This window comes from Leucoraja erinacea, chromosome 1, assembly GCF_028641065.1.
Source record: "Leucoraja erinacea ecotype New England chromosome 1, Leri_hhj_1, whole genome shotgun sequence".
Lineage (NCBI taxonomy): Eukaryota > Metazoa > Chordata > Chondrichthyes > Rajiformes > Rajidae > Leucoraja > Leucoraja erinaceus.
In genome coordinates this window covers 15209746-15233234 of record NC_073377.1, presented here as the reverse complement: position 1 = coordinate 15233234, position 23489 = coordinate 15209746, and the positions used below count along the sequence as shown (strand labels likewise).

General features: G+C 44.9%; 1 protein-coding gene across 1 annotated transcript in view; it reads left to right on the top strand.

The window, feature by feature from the left end:
- Positions 1-23026, top strand: part of si:dkey-21a6.5 (tumor necrosis factor receptor superfamily member 4) — a 55485-nt gene extending 32459 nt beyond the window's left edge. The window contains exons 2-9 of the mRNA XM_055654390.1: positions 5183-5407; positions 6603-6738; positions 11100-11188; positions 12336-12396; positions 13373-13461; positions 15224-15336; positions 18169-18325; positions 21079-23026. Coding sequence (XP_055510365.1) covers positions 5183-5407; positions 6603-6738; positions 11100-11188; positions 12336-12396; positions 13373-13461; positions 15224-15336; positions 18169-18325; positions 21079-21245 — 1037 coding nt within the window. The 3' untranslated portion in view covers positions 21246-23026. The remainder of the gene's footprint in view (positions 1-5182; positions 5408-6602; positions 6739-11099; positions 11189-12335; positions 12397-13372; positions 13462-15223; positions 15337-18168; positions 18326-21078) is intronic.
- The last annotated feature ends 463 nt before the right edge of the window (positions 23027-23489 follow it).

Below are 23489 nucleotides of genomic sequence, written 5' to 3'. Positions count from 1 at the left end.
AACAGGTCAGGTGGCGGCAGGCAAATGTGTCAAATTCGGCCATTGCAGTACACTTCGGGTCCAGTGGTATACACAAAGCCATTAGTTTCAAAACATAAACACATACATTATGGAGGGCTGGATGGTCAGAAAATGGACCAGGATAGGGTTTGACTAGAGAAGGGGCAGTGCTGGATTTTGGCGGAGGTAGGTGTGATTTTTCAGAAAAACTGGACCTAGGGTTGAGGAGATGCGAAGGGCTATTTAGGAAATGAAAGGATAAATGAATTGGACATTTTGTTTTATGGGAAGGATGTGGAGAAGAAATGGAGGACATTTAAAGGTGAAATTTTAAGAGTACAGAATCTTTATGTCCATGTTTGGTTGAAAGGAAATAGTAAAAATTGGAAAGAGCCATGGTTTTCAAGGGAAATTGGACACTGGTTCGGAAAAAGAGAGAGATCTACAATAATTATAGGCAGCATGGAGTAAATGAGGTGCTTGAGGAGTATAAAGAATGTAAAAAGAATCTTAAGAAAGAAATTAGAAAAGCTAAAAGAAGATATGAGGTTGCTTTGACAAGTAAGTTGAAAGTAAATCCAAAGGGTTTCTACAGCTATATTAATAGCAAAAGGATAACGAGGGATAAAGTTGGTCCATTAGAGAGTCAGAGTGGACAGCTATTTGCAGAGCCAAAAGAGATGGGGGAGATATTGAACTATTTATTTTATTCGGTATTCACCAAGGAGAAGGATATTGAATTATGTGAGGTAAGGGAAACAAGTAGAGTAGCCATGGAAACTATGAGATTCAAAGAAGAGGACGTACTGACACTTTTGAAATATATAAAAGTGAATAAGTCTCCAGGTCCTGACAGGATATTCCCTAGGACATTGAGGGAAGTTAGTGTAGAAATAGCAGGGGCTATGACAGAAATATTTCAAATGTCATTAGAAATGGGAATAGCGCCGGAGGATTGGCGTACTACGCATGTTGTTCCATTGTTTAAAAAGGGTTCTAAGAGTAAACCTAGCAATTATAGACCTGTTAGTTTGATGTCAGTGGTGGGCAAATTAATGGAAAGGATACCTAGAGATAATATATATAAGCATCTGGATAAACAGGGTCTGATTAGGAACAGTCAACATGGATTTGTGCCTGGAAGGTCATGTTTGACTAATCTTCTTGAATTTTTTGAAGAGGTTACTCGGGAAATTGATGAGGGTAAGGCAGTGGATGTTGTCTATATGGACTTCAGTATGGCCTTTGACAAGGTTCCTCATGGAAGGTTGGTTAAGAAGGTTCAATTGTTGGGTATTAATGGTGGAGTAGCAAGATGGATTCAACAGTGGCTGAATGGGAGATGCCAGAGAGTAATGGTGGATGGATGTTTGTCAGGTTGGAGGCAGGTGACTAATGGGGTGCCACAGGGATCTGTGTTGGGTCTACAGTGAGATTTAGGCCATTTGGAAGCGTGGGCTGAAAGATGGCAGATGGAGTTTAATGCTGATAAGTGTGAGGTGCTACATCTTGGCAGGACAAATCAAAATAGGACGTACATGGTAAATGGTAGCGAATTGAGGAATGCAGTTGAACAGAGGGATCTAGGACAAACTGTGCATAGTTCCCTGAAGGTGGAATCTCATGTAGATAGGGTGGTAAAGAAAGCTTTTGGTATGCTAGCCTTTATAAATCTGAGCATTGAGTATAGAAGCTGGGATGTAATGTTAAAATTGTACAAGGCATTGGTGAGACCAATTCTGGAGTATGGTGTACAATTTTGGTCGCCCAATTATAGGAAGGATGTCAACAAAATAGAGAGAGTACAGAGGAGATTTACTAGAATGTTGCCTGGGTTTCAGCAACTAAGTTACAGAGGAAGGTTGAACAAGTTAGGCCTTTATTCTTTGGAGCGCAGAAGGTTAAGGGGGGACTTGATAGAGGTCTTTAAAATGATGAGAGGGATAGACACAGTTGACGTGGATAAGCTTTTCCCATTGAGAGTAGGGAAGATTCAAACAAGAGGACATGACTTCAGAAGTTTAGGGGTAACATGAGGGGGAACTTCTTGACTCAGAGAGTGGTAGCTTTGTGGAATGACCTTCCAGTGGAAGTGATGGAGGCAGGTTCGATTTTATAATTTAAAAATAAATTGGATAGGTATATGGACGGGAAAGGAATGGATGGTTATGGTCTGAGTGCAGGTAGATGGGACTAGGGGAGAACAAGTGTTCGGCACAGACTAGAAGGGCCGAGATGGCCTGTTTCAGTGCTGTAATTGTTATATGGTTATAAACAACCATTGACTCTCATATACCGGCAAGATCAGTAAATGAAATTAATAAATAGATAATAGAAATATAAAAAAATATTGCGTATTATATTCCACCACAAATTGTGTTGTGTTGCCCGCAGTGTTGTCTATCTGAGTAGTTCTTTAATGGCACATGGGTAGAAACTTAATTAGTCTACAAGTGCGGGCCTTCAGAGACCTGTATCGCCTCCCAGAGGGCAGCAGAGTGAAAAGGTGGTTGGCTGAGTGGGATGTGTCCTGCTTGATGTTTGTGGCCCAGCGTAAGCATCGGGCCCTGTAAATGTCATCCAGGGAGGGTAGTTGAGCGTTTGTGATGCTCTGTGCACTTTTAATAACTCTCTGTAGTTAGATGGGAGATGGCCTCCCAACAGTCTACACTCAATCATGGAATATATTTTGCCCCATCCTGTGCCTGGAACTGGTCAGAGTGCCGATCAGTCTTTGTGTGTGGTGAAACCTTTCAGAAAAACTAAGTAGTGTACAGAGAAGATTTTACGAGGACATTGCCAGGACTAGAGGGTGTGAGCTATAGGAAGAGGATGAGTAAGCTGGGATTCAATTCCTTGGAGAGCAGGAGGATGAGTGATGATCTTATAGTAGGTGTATAAAATCATGATGGGAATAGATCGGATAGATGCACAGAGTCTCTTTGCCCAAAGTAGGTGAATCGAGAACCGAAGGGCCTGTTTCCACGCTGTATCACTCTATGGCTCTATGACTCTTAGACTTAAATATCGTCAGAGAAGTATCGACCATTGTTTCACTGTCTGGGCACATCAAAGCCTAAGGAAACATTTAATGCCCAAGTCACAGCTAGAAATCCATTCCTCGGCCTTTGAAAGTGCTGGAACCGGAACAATTCCCTCAAACACGCCTTGCCTTGAGGGGACAGTAGACCAAGTCACTGATGCAGCAATGATGGGAACTAACTGCACAGATTTGCAGTAAACACAGATTAAAGCAATGGAACTGTTGAGTCAAATTAAATAGTCACCAGTCCGATTATTTGAATGGTCATAAGGTCATAAGAGATAGGAGTAGAATTAGGTCTACTCCGCCAATCAATCATGGCTGATCTATCTCTCTCTCCTAACCCCATTCTCCTGCCTTCTCCCCATAACATCTGACACCCATACTAATTAAGAATCTATCTATCTCTGCCTCAAAAATATCCACTGACTTGGCCTCAATAGCCTTCTGTGGCAGAATTCCACAGATTCACCGCCCACTGACTAAAGAAATTCCTCCTCATCTCCTACCGAAAAGAACGTCCTTTAATTTGGTGGCTATGACCTCTGGTCCTCGACTCTCCCACTAGTGGAAACATCCTCTCCACATCCACTCTATCCAAGCCTCTCACTATTCTGTATGTTTCAATGAGGTCTCCCACTCATTCTTCTAAACTCCAGCGAGTACAGGCCCAGTGCCGACAAACATTCATCTTGGGTTAACCTACTCATTCCTGGGATAGTGATAAGGGACGTTCACAGAAAACCTTGGCCACTGTGACATACTCTAACAACATTTGAAAAACACTTGGACAGGTAAATGGATGGGGAAGGTTGAGAGGGCTATGGGCCAAACGGTGACAGGTGAGACGAGTGTAGATGGGGCAGCTTGGTCGGCATGGTCAAGTTGGGCCAAAGGGCCTGTTTCTATGCTGTATGGCTCTGACCCTGAATCTATGACTCTAACTTGCAAAGGAACCAGAGACTGGATGATTCACATGGGAGCAGTGACTGCGAGACCAGTGGTCTTTGTAATTGAGTTGGTCAATTCCACGTGACCAATTGAATCAAAAGGGTCTCGACCTGAAACGTCACCCATTTCCTTCTCTCCAGAGATGCTGCCTGTCCCGCTGAGTTACTCCAGCATTTTGTGTCTTTGGTGTAAACCAGCATCTGCAATTCCTTCCTGCAGCATATTATGGTTGACAGAGTGAGCCCACATGTAAATTGGAGGAACAGCACCCCATATTTTGCTTGGACAGCTTACAACTCGGTGGTATGAACGTTGATTTCTCCAATTTAAAGTAACCCCTGCATTCCCTCGCTCATGTTCCCAACATAGTCGGCCTATCAGTTCCACTGTTCTCATCCCTGTATCTCTTCGTCATCACCTGTTCCACGGCCAACAATGGGCAATTATGGGCTCCACCCTTCCTAGGTCATATATTGCCGGCCCTGATTTGTTCTGGCCTTTTCCTACCTCCAGTTTTCCCACTCCCCCCCCTCTACTTTCAGTCTGAAGAAGGGTTCCAACCCAAAACGTCACCCATCCATTTTCTCCCAGAGATGCTGTCTAACCCTCTGAGTTACTCCAGCACTTTATGTCAATCTTCGATATAAACCAGCATCTGCAGTTCCTTCCGATGCAAATATTCACTTGCTGTCAAAGGAATCTGCTTAGTTTAATCCCACCTGGAAGTGTTGAAGTCTGGTTTGGGGATTCTAGGGATGGAGGGGACATTGGGATGACCTAACTATAGCGGGGCTGGGTGGGTGATGTTTTGGGGTGGAACCCTTCCTCTGTTACAGAGTTACTCCAGCACCTGTGTCTATTTTTGGTATAAACCAGCATCTGCAGTTCCTTATTTTGTCGCCAAACTAGAGAGTCTGACATCGTCTCGCAAAACGTTGAACAACTGCTGAATTTCCACCACTAGCCTGGAGTTCAATTTCCATGAATATCTGCTCCGCTGTTTAAATCCCTGGAAGTGTTTCTATCATAAGAGAAAAATTTTTTTTTTTCAAATCTAAAAAAAATCTTTTAGCATCCCATATATTGGCAGCTTCCATGAGAATGCAGTGGCTTCTGGTTGGTTATAAGCTTGTGACGTTTTGTTTTCATAATCATGGGATTTATGTGTGGTGTTTATGTTTTTTTTAGGTCTGACACTTGGCCAGATGAACGCAGGGACAGTTACTCCTTCACTTCCACTTGGTCCATCCCTGACCACCTTGGCTCAGATAGATAACCGTAGCATCAACGCCTCAGCGGGAAGTGGTACTACAACCAGTCCTCCTGTGACAACTGTTCTGTTGCCTTCAAACTGCACAGGCTTCAACACCTCGTCCTGTAGCCTCTGTTTGCCAGGGCACTTTTCCAATAATGGTAAGTGGTCATGTTTACATAATCAGAAGCTTTGTCTATGTTTTTAAAGAGTAGGAATTCCTATCTATCTATCTGTCTGTCTGTCTGTCTGTCTGTCTGTCTGTCTGTCTGTCTGTCTGTCTGTCTGTCTGTCTGTCTGTCTGTCTATCCATCTATCTATCTATCTATCTATCTCTATCTATCTATCTGTGTATCTGTGTATCTGTGTATCTATCTATCTATCTATCTATCTATCTGTATCTATCTATCTGTGTATCTATCTATCTGTCTATCTATCTATCTATCTATCTATCTATCTATCTATCTATCTATCTATCTATCTATCTATCTATCTATCTATCTATCTGTCTGTATCTATCTGTCTATCTGTCTATCTGTCTATCTGTCTATCTGTCTATCTGTCTACCTATCTATCTGTGTATCTATCTATCTGTGTATCTATCTATCTATCTATCTATCTATCTATCTATCTATCTATCTATCTATCTATCTATCTATCTATCTATCTATTTTATTTTATTTTATGGGCTAATATACACTTCCATCCATACCCCTTTTCTTGGTGAAAGGAGGAACTGCAGATGCTGGTTTACATTTTACTAAAAAAGTCAAAGTACAGTATTATCTATTTTGATTGGATAGCATGCAAAACAGAAATGTTTAATTGTACCTCAGTACTCACGATGATAATAAACCCACGCCTAAGATTGTGGTGGGTTCAGGTCGGGGGGAGTTCCACCCCCCGCCACGGGTACCATGTAATCCCGTGCTACCTGCTCCATGGTAGGATAGTCGGTGACTAAACCGTCTCCCCCACCTATTTTTCCAGGTGAGGAGGGGGCTGTTGACCCCCAGCAGGACCAAAAACAAGACCTGTCAAAGGGCGGATGAGCTTCTAGCGAGCCAACGGCCATCCACACTTCAGTAGAAGTTGCGATCACTGTCGTACATGGCATTGTAAGGAATGATGATAAAGCACACACACCTCAAAATCCTATACTTCCAGCGGCGGAAGTCCGCAGGAACTGGAGGACAGGGATGTGTGGTGCGTCCGTCACCGTTCCCGTTGGAAACCAGCACCACTGCGTCGCTAATGTTTTCAACGATGATGAATGAAGGATTTTTAAAACGTAAAAAAGAAAATGAACATTGAAAGGATTCTAATCGTTTAACCTGTTCCTTTTCTCACTTCAAGCATCCTTGAATTGTTCTTGCTGTGCTGATGGCTCCTGCTTTGCTCTGGAGGATTGTCTGATGTGCCCCCAGGGTTACTACCAGTCCCTGGCTGGACACATGACATGCGTGCCTTGTTCAAAAGGTACCTACACAAAGTAAGTACACGTGAGCTGCGAACCAGCAAGAGCTGAACATGGTGGGCTTCCTCGGGTCCATGTTGAAATGCTAGCACCATGGGTCAGTGGGGGAGGACCACTAGGGTCCTTATGCTGCCCGACATTGAGGGGGAGACTCTCCATAAACATAGGAAGGGATTTCACCCCAGCAGACCAGAAGTGCGGCAAGAGATGCTACCTGAACTGCTGAGTTACTCCAGCGCTTTGTGTCTATCTCTGCACAAACCAGCATCTGCAGTTCCTTCCTGCACAGAGTGGCAAGGGTGCATGGTTAAAGAACAGTTTTTCTTGACATAGAGAGCGGAAACAAGTCCTATGGCCCACCAAGTCCACGCGCGTGGGCCAGCGATATCCCATACACTAACACTATCCTACACACTAGGGACAATTTACAATTTTACCAAAGCCAATTAAGCTACAACCCTGTATGTCTGTGGAGTGCAGGAGGAAATCGGAGCACATATTCAGGATGGAACCCGGGTCTCTGGAACTGTGAGCTCTACCACTGCACCACTGTGCCTCTCCAACCGTTGCGAATACTACTGAATACGGCACTAATTATATTTTATTGGATGGTACAGATACCTTGATTTGATTCCAACCTTGAGTGCTGTCCGTGTGTGTACACACACACACATACACACACACGCGCACACGCACACACATACACTCACACACACATATATGTATATGTATGTATATATATATTTTTTAATTTTTATGTACACACATACATACATACACACACACACACACATATACACACACACACACACACACACACACACACACACACACACACACACACACATATATGTACACAAAGCAAGAACAGTTCAAAAGCTATGTATATACATTATTACAGGTGCACAACCTTTTATCCGAAGATCCAAATAACGAAAACCTCCGAATAGCGGACATTTTTTCAGTCCTTGAAGAAAGGTCCTTGAAAACGTTCACCGAGGGCGGCCCGCAGAGGTGACAGCGGAACCTCCGGTCGGTCCTCGAAGAAAGGGGAACTAAATCCCCATTCATAAAAGAGAAGATGAGGGTATATTGCACGACAGGGTTAATAATTGACAATCTGCTGCTGCCTGCCCACTGAATTAAAAAGTTCCCACGGTAGACTCACGATACACAGTGTATCGTGAGTCTTGCGTGGGAACTTTTTAACTCAGCGGGCAGGCAGCAGCAAATTGTCGCTCCCTTCAGTTTCACCCCACCTACACCCCTCTGCTTCCCGGCCATGTGTGTGACCCCTTCCCTCCCCTCTCCAGCTCCCCGCGCATTGCACCGGCGCGGGGGCTTTGCACTGTCTTCACGTTGGAGCCAGTGCCAGTCACCGGAGACGTCAGGACCAACAGGACACCGACCCCCAGGCCCACTGCAAGCACGGAGATCCCAGAGACCCACAGCCAGCAGCAGCCCAGCCCCATTCCAATTCCAGAGGAACACGCTCTCCGCTGTCCCCGTAGGGACAGAAGCTGATGGCTCGGGCTGTGACGTCTCCGGCCACCCCCCTGTACAGGAGCTGAGACTAGGAACTGTGGGGTTGTTTGCAGTTGCAGAGGGAGGGGGCAAGGGCGGTACAGTTCCCAGTCTCATATTCCAGGGGGTGACCGGATTGGACACCGACTGCAAGCACGGAGATCCCATAGACTCACAGCCACAGCAACTCTAGCCCAGCCCCGCTCCAACTCCAGAGGAACCCGGGTTGCGGATGAGGGGGCGCAGCTCGGCTGTGGGCGAACTGCCACTTGTCGCTGTAGCGGCGCATCAGGGAGCGGGTTCCTGTTGGTCCTGACGTCTCCGGCCATCCCCCTGGACAGGAGCTGAGAGACGTCAGGACCACCACCGCTCCCCGATGCGCCGCTACAGCGACAAGTGGCAGTTCGCCCACAGCCCGACATCGGGACACCGACCCCCAGGCCCACTGCAAGCACGGAGATCCCAGAGACTCACAGCCAGCAGCAACTCTAGCCCAGCCCCGCTCCAACTCCAGAGGAACCCGGGTTGCTGATGAGGGGGCGCAGCTCGGGCTGTGGGCGAACTGCCACTTGTCGCCGTAGCGGCGCATCGGGGAGCGGATTCCTCTGGAGTTGGAGGGACAGGGAGACACAGCGGCTTTTGAGAATGGTGGGCAATCACTTCCAAAGTTCTGCCCACACAGTCAGTACACCTCTCCTACACTTGTCTCCCGCACTAAGATCATCTCGCAGAGAATGATCCCAGCCTAACCCTCCCTATTCTGCAAGAAGAAACTACATTGAAGACTCAAACTCGCGATCGAGTAACTGCCAGGATCGAGGCGCAAACTCGCGACCTTGCGGATACGAGCCGAGCACTCTACCACTGAGCCAGCCGTTAAAATCTACACTAAAAATCTTCCATTCCGAAAGCCGAAAAATTCTGAATTACGAAAAGTGTCCGGTCCCAAGGCTTTCGGATAAAAGGTTGTGCACCTGTATTCTGAATAAAGTTTAATTTGGGGGGGGAAAACTCTACTTGATGTGTGCCTGGTTTTAGGCTGTGGTTTTAGACTGATCTTCGAGTCCAATGGCTGTTTTCCTGATGAGTAAGAGGTTTGAGGCTTGGTACTGTCTGCTTCTACCAGGCGAGTGGTCAAGAGAGTCGATTGCTCACCTGCCCAGGTTGTGGTGGAAGGGGCTGAATTTCCTGATAGCACTTGAGGCATGACTGAGGATAAGAGGCCAGTCGCACAAGGGTCGACACATCCTGCACTATAGTCGGGAAGGTCAAATGAAGTAACATTTGTCATCAATAGTGGGAGGTGAGAAGACCTTTGATTAGTACAAGTGTCAGGGGTTATGGGGAGAAGGCAGGAGCATGGGGTTAGGAGGGAGAGATAGATCAGCCATGATGGAATGGCAGCGTAGTCTTGATGGGCTGAATGGCCTAATTCTGCTCATATCATTTATGACCTTATGTTTGTTGATGATTAGCAATGTGCCCAGAAGAGCAGGTGATACTGGGGAGGAGTGGGGCTGGCACAATGTAAATATTTATAAAGGTACCCACCTATGCTGTGTCCCTGCTGATGCAAGAGACCAGGGGCTGGACAGGCACTAACTGTCTGCTCTGCTAACTTCACCAGCCTAACTTTGGAATCTAACTTATCCAGGCCTTTGGTCATCTCCAGACCTGGCCATTTCCAATTCTCCTGTGCCTGGCTGATTCCTGCCTTCAACCTTTGAAAAATCTGACATCCAAAAGTTGTCAATGTAATGTTGTGATGGACCACCAGAGTCCGCAGAAGGCTCCCGACCTGAAACATCTGACCATTTCTTTGCACAGATGCTGCCTGACTTCTTGAGTTCCTCCAGGACTTCATTTTTTATGCTTTGTGTGACTTCCTGATTTGTTCTTGTGCTTTGACTTTTTTTAAACTTCCCATTCGTGGTTTTTAAATCTTCTGACATTTTAAAATGTCTCCATTTTTGAAATCTAGTTATAATTTCATGCCCTTATTGACAGCTGTGCTTGTAGATGTTTAGTTCCTTGCATATTTCCCATCCTCTGTTTGAGTAACACTTTACTCGCCTTTTCTTGTATTTCATTATTTAGTTTAATGTTTCAATTTTATTTAACTCGTGATATGCTTTGGTATGTTTTACTGTCTGATAGGGATTTTTTTATAAATTTCCACTCCAAGAAAGATTGCTCCAAATGGGGCTAACGTAAGGTTGGACAAGGGGTTAGACAGGCTTAAGAGGCTGGACAGGCTAGATGCAGGAAGATTGTTCCCGATGTTGGGGAAGTCCTGAACAAGGGGTCACAGTTTAAGGATAAGCGGAAATCTTTTAGGACCGAGATGAGAAAAACATTTTTCACACAGAGTGGTGAATCTCTGGAATTCTCTGCCACAGAAGGTAGTTGAGGCCAGTTCATTGGCTATATTTAAGAGGGAGTTAGATGTGGCCCTTGTGGCTAAAGGGATCTGGGGGTATGGAGAGAAGGATACCGAGTTGGATGATCAGCCATGATCATATTGAATGGCGGTGCAGGCTCGAAGGGTCGAATGCCCTACTCCTGCACCTATTTTCTATGTTTCTATGTTGCAGAAATGAAATGTGAGCTCTTTGTAAAATAAGTACAGTGTTTTATGCAAACGATGCAATTCAGACCAATCCACATTGTTGCAAAAGCAATTTTTGATCAATGTACCAGTACTTTATATTTTGCAAAGTGTACAGTGCCATGGGGTTGTGTGATTCATTATTTTCATCTGCAGAAATACCTTTGTGAGTGTAGACTGATTTCAACTTTTTTTTGCAAAGAACCTTTGTTTCCAGTGCTGTAACTTGGATTGTCTCTTGTAGTTCCACAGGGAGCATGGAATGTCACTCCTGCAACTCTGGGCTTTATGCCAATGAAACAGGTTCAACAGCGTGCCAGGACTGTCTACCAGGTAGGCCTGTCTGCTAACCCTGAGTAAGTTTCCAGTGAGGGGGTGGGAGGGAGGCTGGATAAGGTTGCACGGCAAGGTTGACAATGTCATGCTTTTATTTTTATTTATTTTTGCACACCCCCACGCTGGGAACTAATGTGAACTGAGTGGTGTTTGGGAGGGGAATTTTAGGTATAGATAGGGTAGATTAGTTTAGGTTAGTTTCGAGATACAGCGCGGAAACAGGCCCTTCGTTCCACCGGGTCTGCGATCCCCGCACATTAACACTATCTTACACCCACTAGGGACAATTTTTACAATTGACCTACCAACCTGTACGTCTCTGAGGTGTGGGAGGAAACCGAAGATCTCGGAGAAAACCCGCACAGATCACAGGGAGAACGTACAAACTCCGTACAGACAGCACCCGTAGTTGGGATTGAACCCGGGTCTCCGGCGCTGCATTCGCTGTAAGGCAGCAACTCTACCGCTGCGCCACCGTGACCACTCTAGATGGTCAGAACCTTTCCCCAGAGTGGAATTGTCAAGTACTAGTGGGCATAGCTTGAAAGTGAGAGGGGCTACCTACAGGGCCAGGAGATGTGCAGAGCATGTTTTAGTTTCCTACACGGTTGGTGGTGGGTGCCTGGAATGCACTGTCAAGGGGTGGTGGTAGTGGAGTTGGGACCCTTCTTCACACTGCAGGAATGTTTCTTCACAGTAGAAGGTAGACAAAAGTGCTGGAGAAACTCAGCGGGTGAGGCAGCATCTATGGAGCGAAGGAAATAGGCAACGTTTCGGGCTGAAACCCTTCTTCAGAAGGGTCTTCTTCAGAAGCATGTAAACTTTCTTGTGTGTCATAAGGTCGTGAAAACAACTAAAGAGGGTCTTTCATCATTTAATTAAGTATGTCTACAAATAGTAATGTCTGCACTTAAGCCATAATTTCAATGTTTGTTGCAGATGTATATTTAGAATCTAAAAATAAGGGTCAGAATGCCCTGAACGAGGCTGTTTTTCCCCTATTGGGTCAATTCTATCTCTTGGAAAGGCATTCTCACAACCCTACTTTCTTTTTCTTAACTTTTTTTTTGGAAGTTAGTGGGGGGTGGAAACGACATTCAGCATTTGAAATTGCCGTGCACTAACATTTGCGCTCTATTCCCAGGTTACTTCTCGAATGTGAATGCAAGTATCTGTGCGTCTTGTGCCCAAGGATTGTTTTGTAAGTAAGTACTAACAATTGGTAAGAACCTGCATCTTGAGAGTATAAGGTTCATATAAAGCAACATTGGGCAGAAGCTAATTTGATAACAAGATGTTATTAATACAAGAGTTGAGGAAATTTGCATGAATCTTATTTTTTGGCAGAGCTAAAGGGGTGAACAGTTGAATCAACGCTCCGCTTTTTATAAATTCTGGGAGCAGAATTAGGCCATTCGGCCCATCAAGTCTACTCTGCCATTGAATCGTGGCTGATCTGTCTTTCCCCCTTAACCTCATTCTCCTGCCTTCTCACTACTTGTACATTATTCTAGCTGTATTTTTGCTATGGCTGCAACACTAAATTATATTTGTTTTCTCTATTGTACTTCTGTATGCTGCGATCTGTTATGATCAAATCTTCCCTTAGTCTTCCATGCTCCAGGGAGAACAGGTCCACCCTCCTTATATCTAAGAGATGTAATCTTCGATACTAAATCTGCTGACCTATGCATCATTCTGGTAAACCTCTTCTGCATCCGCTCCAAAGCCTCCACATCCTTCTCATAACGGGCTGACCAGAACTGTTCACAATACTACAAATGTGACCTAACCCACGTTCCTGCTCCAACTGCGGTGGGCTGTCTAGCCTCTTCCTTTAATCCATCTGTACTCTCAAATTTTACTTTAGAGATACAGCGTGGAAACGGGCCCTTTCCCCCCCCACCGAGTCCAATCCAACCAGTGACCACCCTGTATATTAACACTACAAACACTAGGGACAATTTTACAACTTTCCGAAGCCAACAAACTTATACGTCTTTGGAGTGTGGGAGGAAACTGGAGCACCTGGAGAAAACCCACATGGTCACAGGAAGAACGTACAAACTCCATACAGACAGCACCCGTAGTCGGGATCGAACCCGTGTCTTTGGCTCTGTAAGGCAGCAACTCTACCACTGCGCCACCGTGCCGCTCCTCATCTGTTCTGTTGCTTTTCAGCACAACACGATGCAGTGAGTGTACCATCTGCCCTGGAGGGGAGGAAGCTCTGTCCACAGCTGCTACAGAGTGCACCAGCTGCCAGCCAGGTACGGCCAAAACAAGCAGAGCCATGAAGAAGTGCAGATGCTGGGTTCTTCAGCAAAACACACAGTGGCCGGAGGAACTCGGCGGGACTGGTAACATTACCTGTGGAGGCAATGGGCAGACGATGTTTCGGGTCTAGACCCTTATCAGTCTGAAGAAAGGTCCTGACCCGAAACGTTATCTCTCTATTCCCTTTCCAGATGTTGCCTGACCTGCTGAGTTCCTCCAGCATTTTGTTATTTACAGTCTAAACAATAGACAATAGACAATAGGTGTAGGCCATTCAGCCCTTCGAGCCAGCACCGCCATTCAATGTGATCATGGCTGATCATCCCCAATTAGTACCCCGTTCCTGCCTTTTCCCCATATCCCCTGACTCAGCTATTTTTAAGAGCTCTATCTAGCTCTCTCTTGAAAGCATCCAGAGAACCTGCCTCCACTGCCCTCTGAGGCAGAGAATTCCACAGACTCACAACTCTCTGTGAGAAAAAGTGTTTCCTCGTCTCCGTTCTAAATGGCTTACATCTTATTCTTATACTGTGGCCACTGGTTCTGGACTCCCCCAACATCGGGAACATGTTTCCTGCCTCTAGCGTGTCCAAACCCTTCACAATCTTATATGTTTCAATGAGATCCCCTCTCATCCTACTAAACCCCATAGTGTACAAGCCCAGCTGCTCCATTCTCTCAGCATATGACAGTCCCACCATCCCAGGAGTTAACCTTGTAAACCTACGCTGCACTCCCTCAATAACAAAAACAAATGGTGAAGGGCAGTTGTACAATTGCTCAAAATGCTATTGCAGGAATTTCTGAGACTTGCCCAGAAATGTGAAGCTTGGCCACCCAGCTCACTGAGTCCACACTGTGTCATGCACCTATTTACATTAATATCATTCCGTTTCATTCTACTACTCCAAGATTCCATGCCTCGCCTGTTGTGAAAGGCATGGGCAAGAACATGATTTCCATTGTGTCCCTCTTTTTGTTGTTGACTACTCCACCAGCGAAGAATTATAGAATAACCTTTCGTGACACAGAAGCTGCCTTGGATCATGGAATCTGGGGTAGCGATGTTTGGTTGTGGTGTTCAAAACCAAACTGAGGCAGCATCTGAAAGGGACAAATTTGCAAGGGTGTAGGACAAGCTCAGAGTTGATGTGGGCGTAGCAAGAGTGTCAAGGATCAAACAAGAGGACATGACTTCAGAATTAAGGGACAGAAGTTTAGGGGTAATATGAGGGGGAACTTCTTTACTCAGAGAGTGGTAGCGGTGTGGAATGAGCTTCCAGTGGAAGTGGTGGAGGCAGGTTCATTGGTATCATTTAAAAATCAATTGGATAGGCATACGGATGAGAAGGGAATGGAGCGTTATGGTATGAGTGCAGGCAGGTGGGACTAAGGGGAAAAAAAATTTGTTCGGCACGGACTTGTAGAGCCGAGATGGCCTGTTTCCGTGCTGTAATTGTTATATGGTTATGGTTATATGATTATGTGGAGAAGGCAGGAGAATGAGAGGGAAAGATAGATCAGCCATGATGGAATGTTGGCTCAGACTTGATGGGCCGAATGGCCTAATTGACAGGTCTTGTTGACCTGACTTGACAAGTCACATTGATGCCACCCGTGCTGTATCTGCTCAATGCTTATCTACCAAAGGAGTGCATTTGGAAAAAGTAATGATATGTGTAAGTGTATAAAAGAATAATATAATAATGTGAGTTGTATGTTTTCCTGCTCGTTACCCGTTTCTTTATTTTGCAGGAATGTGCAAGCCACCAAAGGATGTTCTCTGCAGAATGTGCCAGAATGGATATTACCAGATAGAGCCGGGACAGGAGAGCTGTAACCTGTGTCCTGAGCAGCATTACTGCCCCGTGAGTAGTGCTACTGTGAATAAATAGCAGCGGGAGGGACGATGTATGTTGCTGTTGCAGGTGGAGATGTGGGAACTGGAGGAAGATCACGGGAGACACTGCCGCTTGGGATTTGCGGATCTGCGATGGTTATATTCCAAAACGATTCAGGCTGTAGCACCACCCTCTGCAAACTGTGCTCGCCCTTGCCTGAGATTTGCTCAACTCACCTCCGTAATTTGGTCATAACTATTGCAGTTACAGGTGACTTGACTGGAGATTGAAGTGCGGATGCACAGAGCAATAAGCAATAAGCATATGAGTCTGAAGAAGAGTCTGTAGAAGAGTCTCGACCCGAAACATCACCCGTTCCTTCTCTCCAGAGATGCTGCCTATCCCGCTGAGTTACTTTTTGTGCCGATCTAAGCATATTGTAAACAAAAGGGTCGAGATGGCCTGTTTCCGTGCTGTAATTGTTATATGGTTATATGGTTAAAAATGCTGGAGAGGCCCGTGTCTGAAGAAGGGTCTCAACCCGAAACGTCACCTATTCCTTAGCTCCATAGATGCCGCCTCACCCGCTGAGTTTCTCCAGCAATTTTGTCTACCTTCGATTTTTCCAGCATCTGCAGTTCTTTCTTAAGCATATTGTAATGTGGTTTTGGAATCTAAGATAATTAAAAACTGGACTTCTAAATAGTCCTTAAATTTGTCTCAGTCTCTGCAGAATTTCTGGGTTTGGTGACGGTGCAGATGTTGAGTTACTTCAATGATATTTTATTGCCACATGTACCTAGGTACAGTGAAATGTTCTGTTGGTCATACTATCTAGTAAATTCTTACAGCAGACCTCACGTAGACAGTACACAAGTGTTGCCCCATTTCTGGTGCTGTCAAAGTTACAAGAGTTTGCCGGACTCCTATCTTCTGCCAGCCGCTGCATGTGGCAGCAGAGGGTCCCTGCTGGTCCCTTCATTATTCGGAGATCAGAATTCAATTCTCCGGCAACTGTGTTTAATAATAGTTAATAATTTGAAATAGAAAAAATGATCACAAAACTATTGTTTTGAAAAAGTTACCCCTCAGATTCCTATTAAATCTTTTCTCCTTCACCTTGACCCTATTGTCCTCTGGTCCTCGAATCCCCTACTCTGGGCAAGAGATTCTGTGCATCTACCAGATCTATTCCTCTCATGATTTTATATACCTCAATATGATCACCCCTCATCCTCCTGCGCTCCAAGGAATAGAGTTACCCTTTTCCTCCTTATAAAATCCTTTGCGATTGTCCTTAATGCTACCCGCTAGAGCTATCTCCTGGCCCCTTTTTGCCCTTCTGATTTCCTTTTTCAGTTTACTCCTTAGTTCCCAATACTCCTCCAGGGATGCACTTGATCCCAGCTGCCTATACCTGCCAATGCATCCTTCTCGTTTTTGACCAATGTCTCAATTTCCCTTGTCAGCCATGCTTCCTTACGTTTGCCTGCACTTTTAAAAACATCCCACTTGGCCGATGTTCCTTTCCCGTCAAATAACCTGCTCCAGTCAACTTGAGCTCCAATCGCTATGATTTTCCCAGTCTATATTGGGAAAGTTAAAATCCCCCTACTACAACAACCTTATTTGACCTGCAGCTGTCTGCAATCTCCCGGCACATTCGTTCTTCTAATTCCCGTTGACTATTCGGGGGTCTGTAGTACACTCCCAACAAGGTGATCATCCCTTTCACCCGACGCTGAAGTTCCATCTTCACGGCAAGAGGGCCCTGAAAATCATCAGACTGGCTGCACGGCCACAAATGGGCCCCGACCTCGGGTGTTTCACAGAGGAAGAGGACTTAACTTTCTGGTGCCTTTCCCCACAGTGGAAATTTTTGATTCTGCTGTGGGGGGACGTTTGTGTTGAACTCTGTAATGTGTTGTGTCCATTTTATTTTATTTTTTTTAACCCTTTTCTATGTTTTGTATGGAAACTTATTATCTATTTTATGTAAAGCAGTTTGGTGTCAATGCGAGTTGACTTAAAACGTGCTATATAAATAAAACCTACTTACTTACTTACTACTTACTTTCTTGTTCCTCGACTCCACCCATATTGCCTCACTAGCCAAACCGTCCATAATGTCATCTCTAAACATAGTCATGACATCCTCCTTAACCAATAAAGCAACCCCCCTCCTCTTTTCTTCACCCCTGTCTCTCCTGAGGCTCCTGTACCCCAGAACATTGAGCTGCCAGTCCTGCCCCTCTCTTAACCAGATTTTAGTCATGGCTACAATGTCCCAGTCGCTCGTACCTATCCATGCCCTAAGCTCATCTGCCTTACCCGTAAAGCCCCTTACATTAAAATACGTGCATTTTAAACCAACCCTCCTTCCTCGCTCTCCACCTTGCCTATTCTGCCCACTAACCTTTCCCTCACCACCCTCCATACCAACTTGTGACCTCTCACCTGCCTCTGTCCTGTATGAGATCTGCTATGCTTGCCTGATCTGGTCTATGTGTGATCTGGTCTGGTCATCAATGCCCACATCCCACAATGTGTTTGTCAGCTTATAAGAGATGGGTCAAAGAGTCATACAGCATGGAAACATGTGCAGGAGGAGGCCATTTGGCCCTTCGAACCTGCACCGCCCTTCATTATGATCATCCACAATCAGTAACCCCTGCCTGCTTCTCTCCATATCCCTTGATTCCGCTATCCCACAGCTCTATCTAACTCACTTTTAAATTCATCCAGTGATTTGGCATGCTGGGGACATGCTGGGCTTCCTATTGCATGTAACTTTATCTATTGCATGTAAAGTTATCAGCGGAACAAAGCATGACTTTCTCTTTGTTTTCCCACCTGCAGAGTCCTGATGTGATTCCAGTCCGTTGTCCAAGTGATGCGTTCTGTCCGCCTGGCACCACTGCCCCTCGGTACTGCATGGAAACGTTCTTCCTCAAATCAGGAGATCACTGTGTGCTCACCCCACTGACTATATCCCTGCTTGTCATCATTGCCATCCGTGAGTAAAGGGGCTTATTTCTTGGGAGAGATCAAGATTCGGCAAATGTTCTGTCATTATAGAGTTTACACGCTCATAATTGTGTCTGTCTGTGTGTCTGTTAGTGGGAATGAACTCCATTTGACCCCGAGTAAGATTGTGTCACAGCTTGTAGAGCTATTACCTCACAGCACCAGAGTCGCAGGTTTGATCCTGACCTCGGGCGTTGTCTGCATGGAGTTTGTTTTAGTTTTAGAGGTACAGCATGGGAGCAGGCCCTTCGGCCCACCGAGTCCGCACCGATCATTGATCATCTGTACATTAGTTATATGGATGGGAAGGGAATGGAGGGTTATGGTCTGAGCGCAGGTGTATGGGACTAGGGGAGATTATGTGTTCGACACGGACTAGAAGGGTTGAGACGGCCTGTTTCCGTGCTGTAATTGTTATATGGTTATTATATGGTTATATCAGCACTATCCTACACACTGGAGGCAATTTTACAGAAGCCAATTAACCTACAACCCTATCTAGCTCTCTCTTGAAAGCATCCAGAGAACCAGCCTCCACCGCCCTCTGAGGCAGAGAATTCCACAGACTCACAACTCTCTGTGAGAAAAAGTGTTTCCTCGTCATTGTTCTAAATGGCTTACCCCTTATTCTTAAACTGTGGCCCCTGGTTCTGGACTCCCCCAACATCGGGAACATGTTTCCTGTCTCTAGCGTGTCCAAACCCTTAACAATCTTATATGTTTCTTATATGACAAGAGAAACCATCCACTGGCTCTCCCTTGTCCATTTTCCTAGTTACATCTTCAAACAATTCCAGAAGATTAGTCGAGCATTAGTCAAACAACGAGAGTTGTTTTTTAAATGTGCTATAGAAATAAAAGTGACTTGACTTGACGTAGCAATTAGTGCTACTGCCACACGGCTGCAGGGACCTGGGTCTATCTGACTTCAGGTGCTCTGGGGTTTCTTCCTACAAACTGAAGCGATTGGCAGGTTAATTGCTCACTGGAAATTGTCCACCAGTGTGGGTACGATGGAAGAGAGATTAAACTGTGGGAGTGTGGGAGTAGGTTGCAGGGCTGCAGGTGAAGCAGACGTGGCAATGGGATTGCCCTGCTGGGATTGGCATGGAATCAGGGGTTTGGTGGGAGGGGGTGTGGCTTCCTGTGTTGTATTGGGTAGGCCTTAAGTCCTGGGATGTTACTATGACTATTATCGTTAAATGGAGAGCTAAATAAATATATTCAATGGATATATTCAGTGGAGAGATCCATTTTTTGGATACTGGATTTGGCTAAGAAAATGTGGAGGCATTTGATCAGCCAGAATCTGTCGGTCAAGTTGTCAAAGGCTGTTTGATCTCCTTATTTCTTGTGTTCCTGTATCTATCTATCTATCTACCTATCTATCTACCTATCTATCTATCCTATCTACCTATCTATCTATCTATCTATCTATCTATTTACTATTTCTATCTATCTATATATATATAAAAGTGTGGCTGCCGCCTGCCGTCCGGCTGCCAGCTGCCTTTCTTCCTTTTGATTCGCTGCTCCTTCCTGTCAGCTTCCAACACACTTCGAAACAAAGTTGCAAGACAGGAACACTGAACTTTTCACTGCTGCAGCAGGCAGGGGAGGTGCAATTGAGGGAGGCAGGGGAGTGCTGGAAACTTACATTTGGCAACGGCTTCAGTTCCATTGGAGGAGACGGGTGCATGGTGGAATATTGGGTTGGGGGAAATCACACCATTGGGGGAGCAGACCCAACGGGTCTGCACTTGGTCTAGTATACATTTAAAACTCTGGGGCCTTCCGACCGACTGCCGACCGGCGCCCTTCCTGCCTTTCGATTCGTGCCCGATACGCGCAGATGTCCAATCGGAATGGCCGATGCTCGCAGATGTCCAATCGGAATGGATTCATTTGCATGTATGGCTGCCGGCTGCATTTCTTCCTTTGATTCATTGCCACGCCCAATCCAGACGCTCAATCTCCGAGATATTTTCCATTTCGGTAAAGTTTTTGCTTTTCTTTCTAAGTATCCGCTCCTCATTTCATTTTGTCGTGTTGAAGTAGAGAGGGGGGGGGAGGGGGGGGGGAAGTGGGGAGTGGAGGAAGTAAAATCGCTAGCGAAATGGCCCATTTGGCCCATCAAGTTGTTCCGCCATTTAATCATGGCTGATCTATCTCTCCCTCCTAACTCCATTCTCCTGCCTTATCTCCATTACCTCTGATACCTGTACAAATCAAGAATCTATCTCTGCCTTAAAAATATCCACTGATTTGGCCACAGATTCACCACCTCTGGCTAAAGAAATGTGTCTGGATGGCCTTCCTAAAAGAATGTCCTTCAATTCTGAGGCTGTGACCTAGACTCTCCCACTAGTGGAAACATCCTCTCCACATCCACTCTATTTAAGCCTTTCAATATTCTGGATGTTTCAATGAGTGCCCCCCTCATTCTTCTAAACTCCAGCGAGTACAGGCCTACTCTGCCATTCAATCATGGCTGATCTATCTCTCCCACCTAACCATGATCATATTGAATGGCGGTGCAGGTTCGAAGGGCCGAATGGCCTACTCCTGCACCTATTTTCTATGTTTCTATGTAACCCCATTCTCCTGCCTTCTTCCGTTAACATGTGACACCTGACACACCAGGGACATCCCAGAACTACTTTCACATGTTGGGTAAATTGAAAGTTCTGCTCTTATCTATTGTTTAATTCCATCCGTAAAATATCTTTCACTCCCTTTCAGTCATTTTGCTGCTGATCATCATCTTCATCATGCGCCGTAAAAAGGAGACCATGCCACGGGACCCGGTCCGATCTCCTCTACTGAGCAAAGAACAAACCCCCGGCCAAGAGACTCGCATGTCTTATGGGATCTCCTGGGACTCGGAACCATTGTACGCAGGGTGGTAACTGTGGCTTCCTCGTTCCACACCAGGGATCTGGGAGTCTGGCTCACAATATTTTGCACAATTATAAACAAGGAAAACAAGAAAACAATTGTGCACCTGAACGTAGCCAGTGTCATGCCTGGAAACCAAATTGTGAAACTACACTCTTGGCTGTTTCAAGTTTGTGGTGAATTCTGGAGTTATGTTGTATCCGATGGCATCTTGACAACACAATGAAATGCACCAATGCTCATTTGTCCTGGAGATGGTATTTCGGGTTGAAATTGCTTCCTTGCATCATCAGATTATAAGTTCACCCATTCACCTTTCCATTTACTGAAGAAATTGCACTTGTAACAGTACAAAGTTCACTTGTTTTCACACTAAAATGAACTGAGATACAAAGATGAAGATGGACAGTGTTAATGATTAATTTTGCACTTTTTATATTAGGCATTGTCGTCTTTGGCAATAAAAATTCTTTCAGAAGAAGTAATGTATTGACTATTGCACCTTAATCAGGTTTTTAGGCCTGGCCTGTTGATAGATGCTTTGTTTTACTGTGCAAGGTGGGCCAGGAATGGCTCATTAACTGAGCACCATGCATCATAAGGCAATGAAGTTAGGAAATGTCACCTTCTGTTACCAAGCACAGAATAACCGTCTGAATTTGCTGTTTTTTTAAATGTGTCTTTGTGATGTTTTAGGTACGTAGCATTTTTATGTTGGAGTGTTTAAATTTAAGTCAGTTTGCAGTAAGACAGGCTAATGTTGAGCAGGAAACCTGTGATTTATCTTCTGAAAATTACTTTGAAATGGCTTCAGTTTGCTGCAATTGGAAATGCTGGGTCCAAGGTACTTTGTTTCAGCTTTAGTGAGTTCCCAATTCATATGTTGAGCTCTGGGTTGAGGAAGATTCGAATGGACTAATTGTAAAATGACGCTAGGTTGTAAAATGACGAGTGTTAATAATAAAACCAAATGTTCGGTACAGTACTGCTCAGGACGAGAGATTAGCCCCGGGAACTATTCTAAATTTAAAGATTTATCTTGTTGAATACATGGTCGTTGAATAGGCTTTTTGTTAGGTCAATTTAAGTCCAAGCATTTTAGTGCAGTCTTTGATCTGCAACCATCAGCCCCTGACCACTCCAAACACCTGGATTGTCACTTTAAAACCTGCACGTACAGTTGTTCTCCTTAAGCGTACAAGGAGGAACTGCAGATGCTGGCTTAAACTGAAGATAGACACAAAAAGCTGGAGTAACTCTGCGGGACTGGCAGCATCTCTGGAGAGAAGGAATGGGTGACTTTTCAGGTCAAGACCCTTCTTCAGCCTCGACCCGAAACGTCACCCATTCATTCTCTCCAGAGATGCTGCCTGTCCCATTGAGTTACCACAGCTTTTTGTGTTCTCCTTAAGTTGCTGCTCTCGACACAATGATACTGCTAATCTGAGGCACTATATACATTTTGTTATACAGGTAAATTTTAAGCAGAGATGTGACTTTTGGATTATTTTATTTAACAATATGAAATTGTATATTGATGGCAAAGGTAATGGTGTTTCGGGGAACTTGCATGTTTAAAAGCACAACCAAACCTTCAGTACCTTTTTAATGACCTCACTCGATGCTTAATTTAACAAAATAAAGTAGAATTGAAATGAAGTGGTTTGCTAATTCTGATTTTTTTTTTAAACCTGTCACAAACTTTTGTCTTTTGTCCCCCACTTGGGTTTACTCTGGTTTGCTGTGCTAACTGTTTTGAACTGTAATGTCTTTTTAAAAAAGAATAAACTAATTAAAAGGATTTTATTTTTTAAAGAGCCAAACTTATTTTTACAGAGCAATTTGAGAATCCATCATAAATTGAGGTTTATGTTTTAATTCACTGCTCTTCTTGCACCACCCTCTCATGCAATCATAGAAGATTATGATTGCATTATGAAATGCATTTTGTTGTCTCTGTACTGTACACTGACAATGACAATTAAAATTGAATCTGAATCTGAATCTGAGATGCAACACCTGCTCTTTGACCTCTTCCTATCATTTGTTGGGGTGGGGGGGAGAGAGGCACTCTTTTCACCCTCCCCTTTCACCCATCCCCAGATTATTCATTGCTTCACGTATGCAAACTGAAAGCACACGATATTAGTATGCAAAGCACACTGAAAGCACATGGTATTCGGGGTTCAGTATTGATGTGGATAGAGAACTAGCTGGCAGACAGGAAGCAAAGAGTAGGAGTAAACGAGTATTTT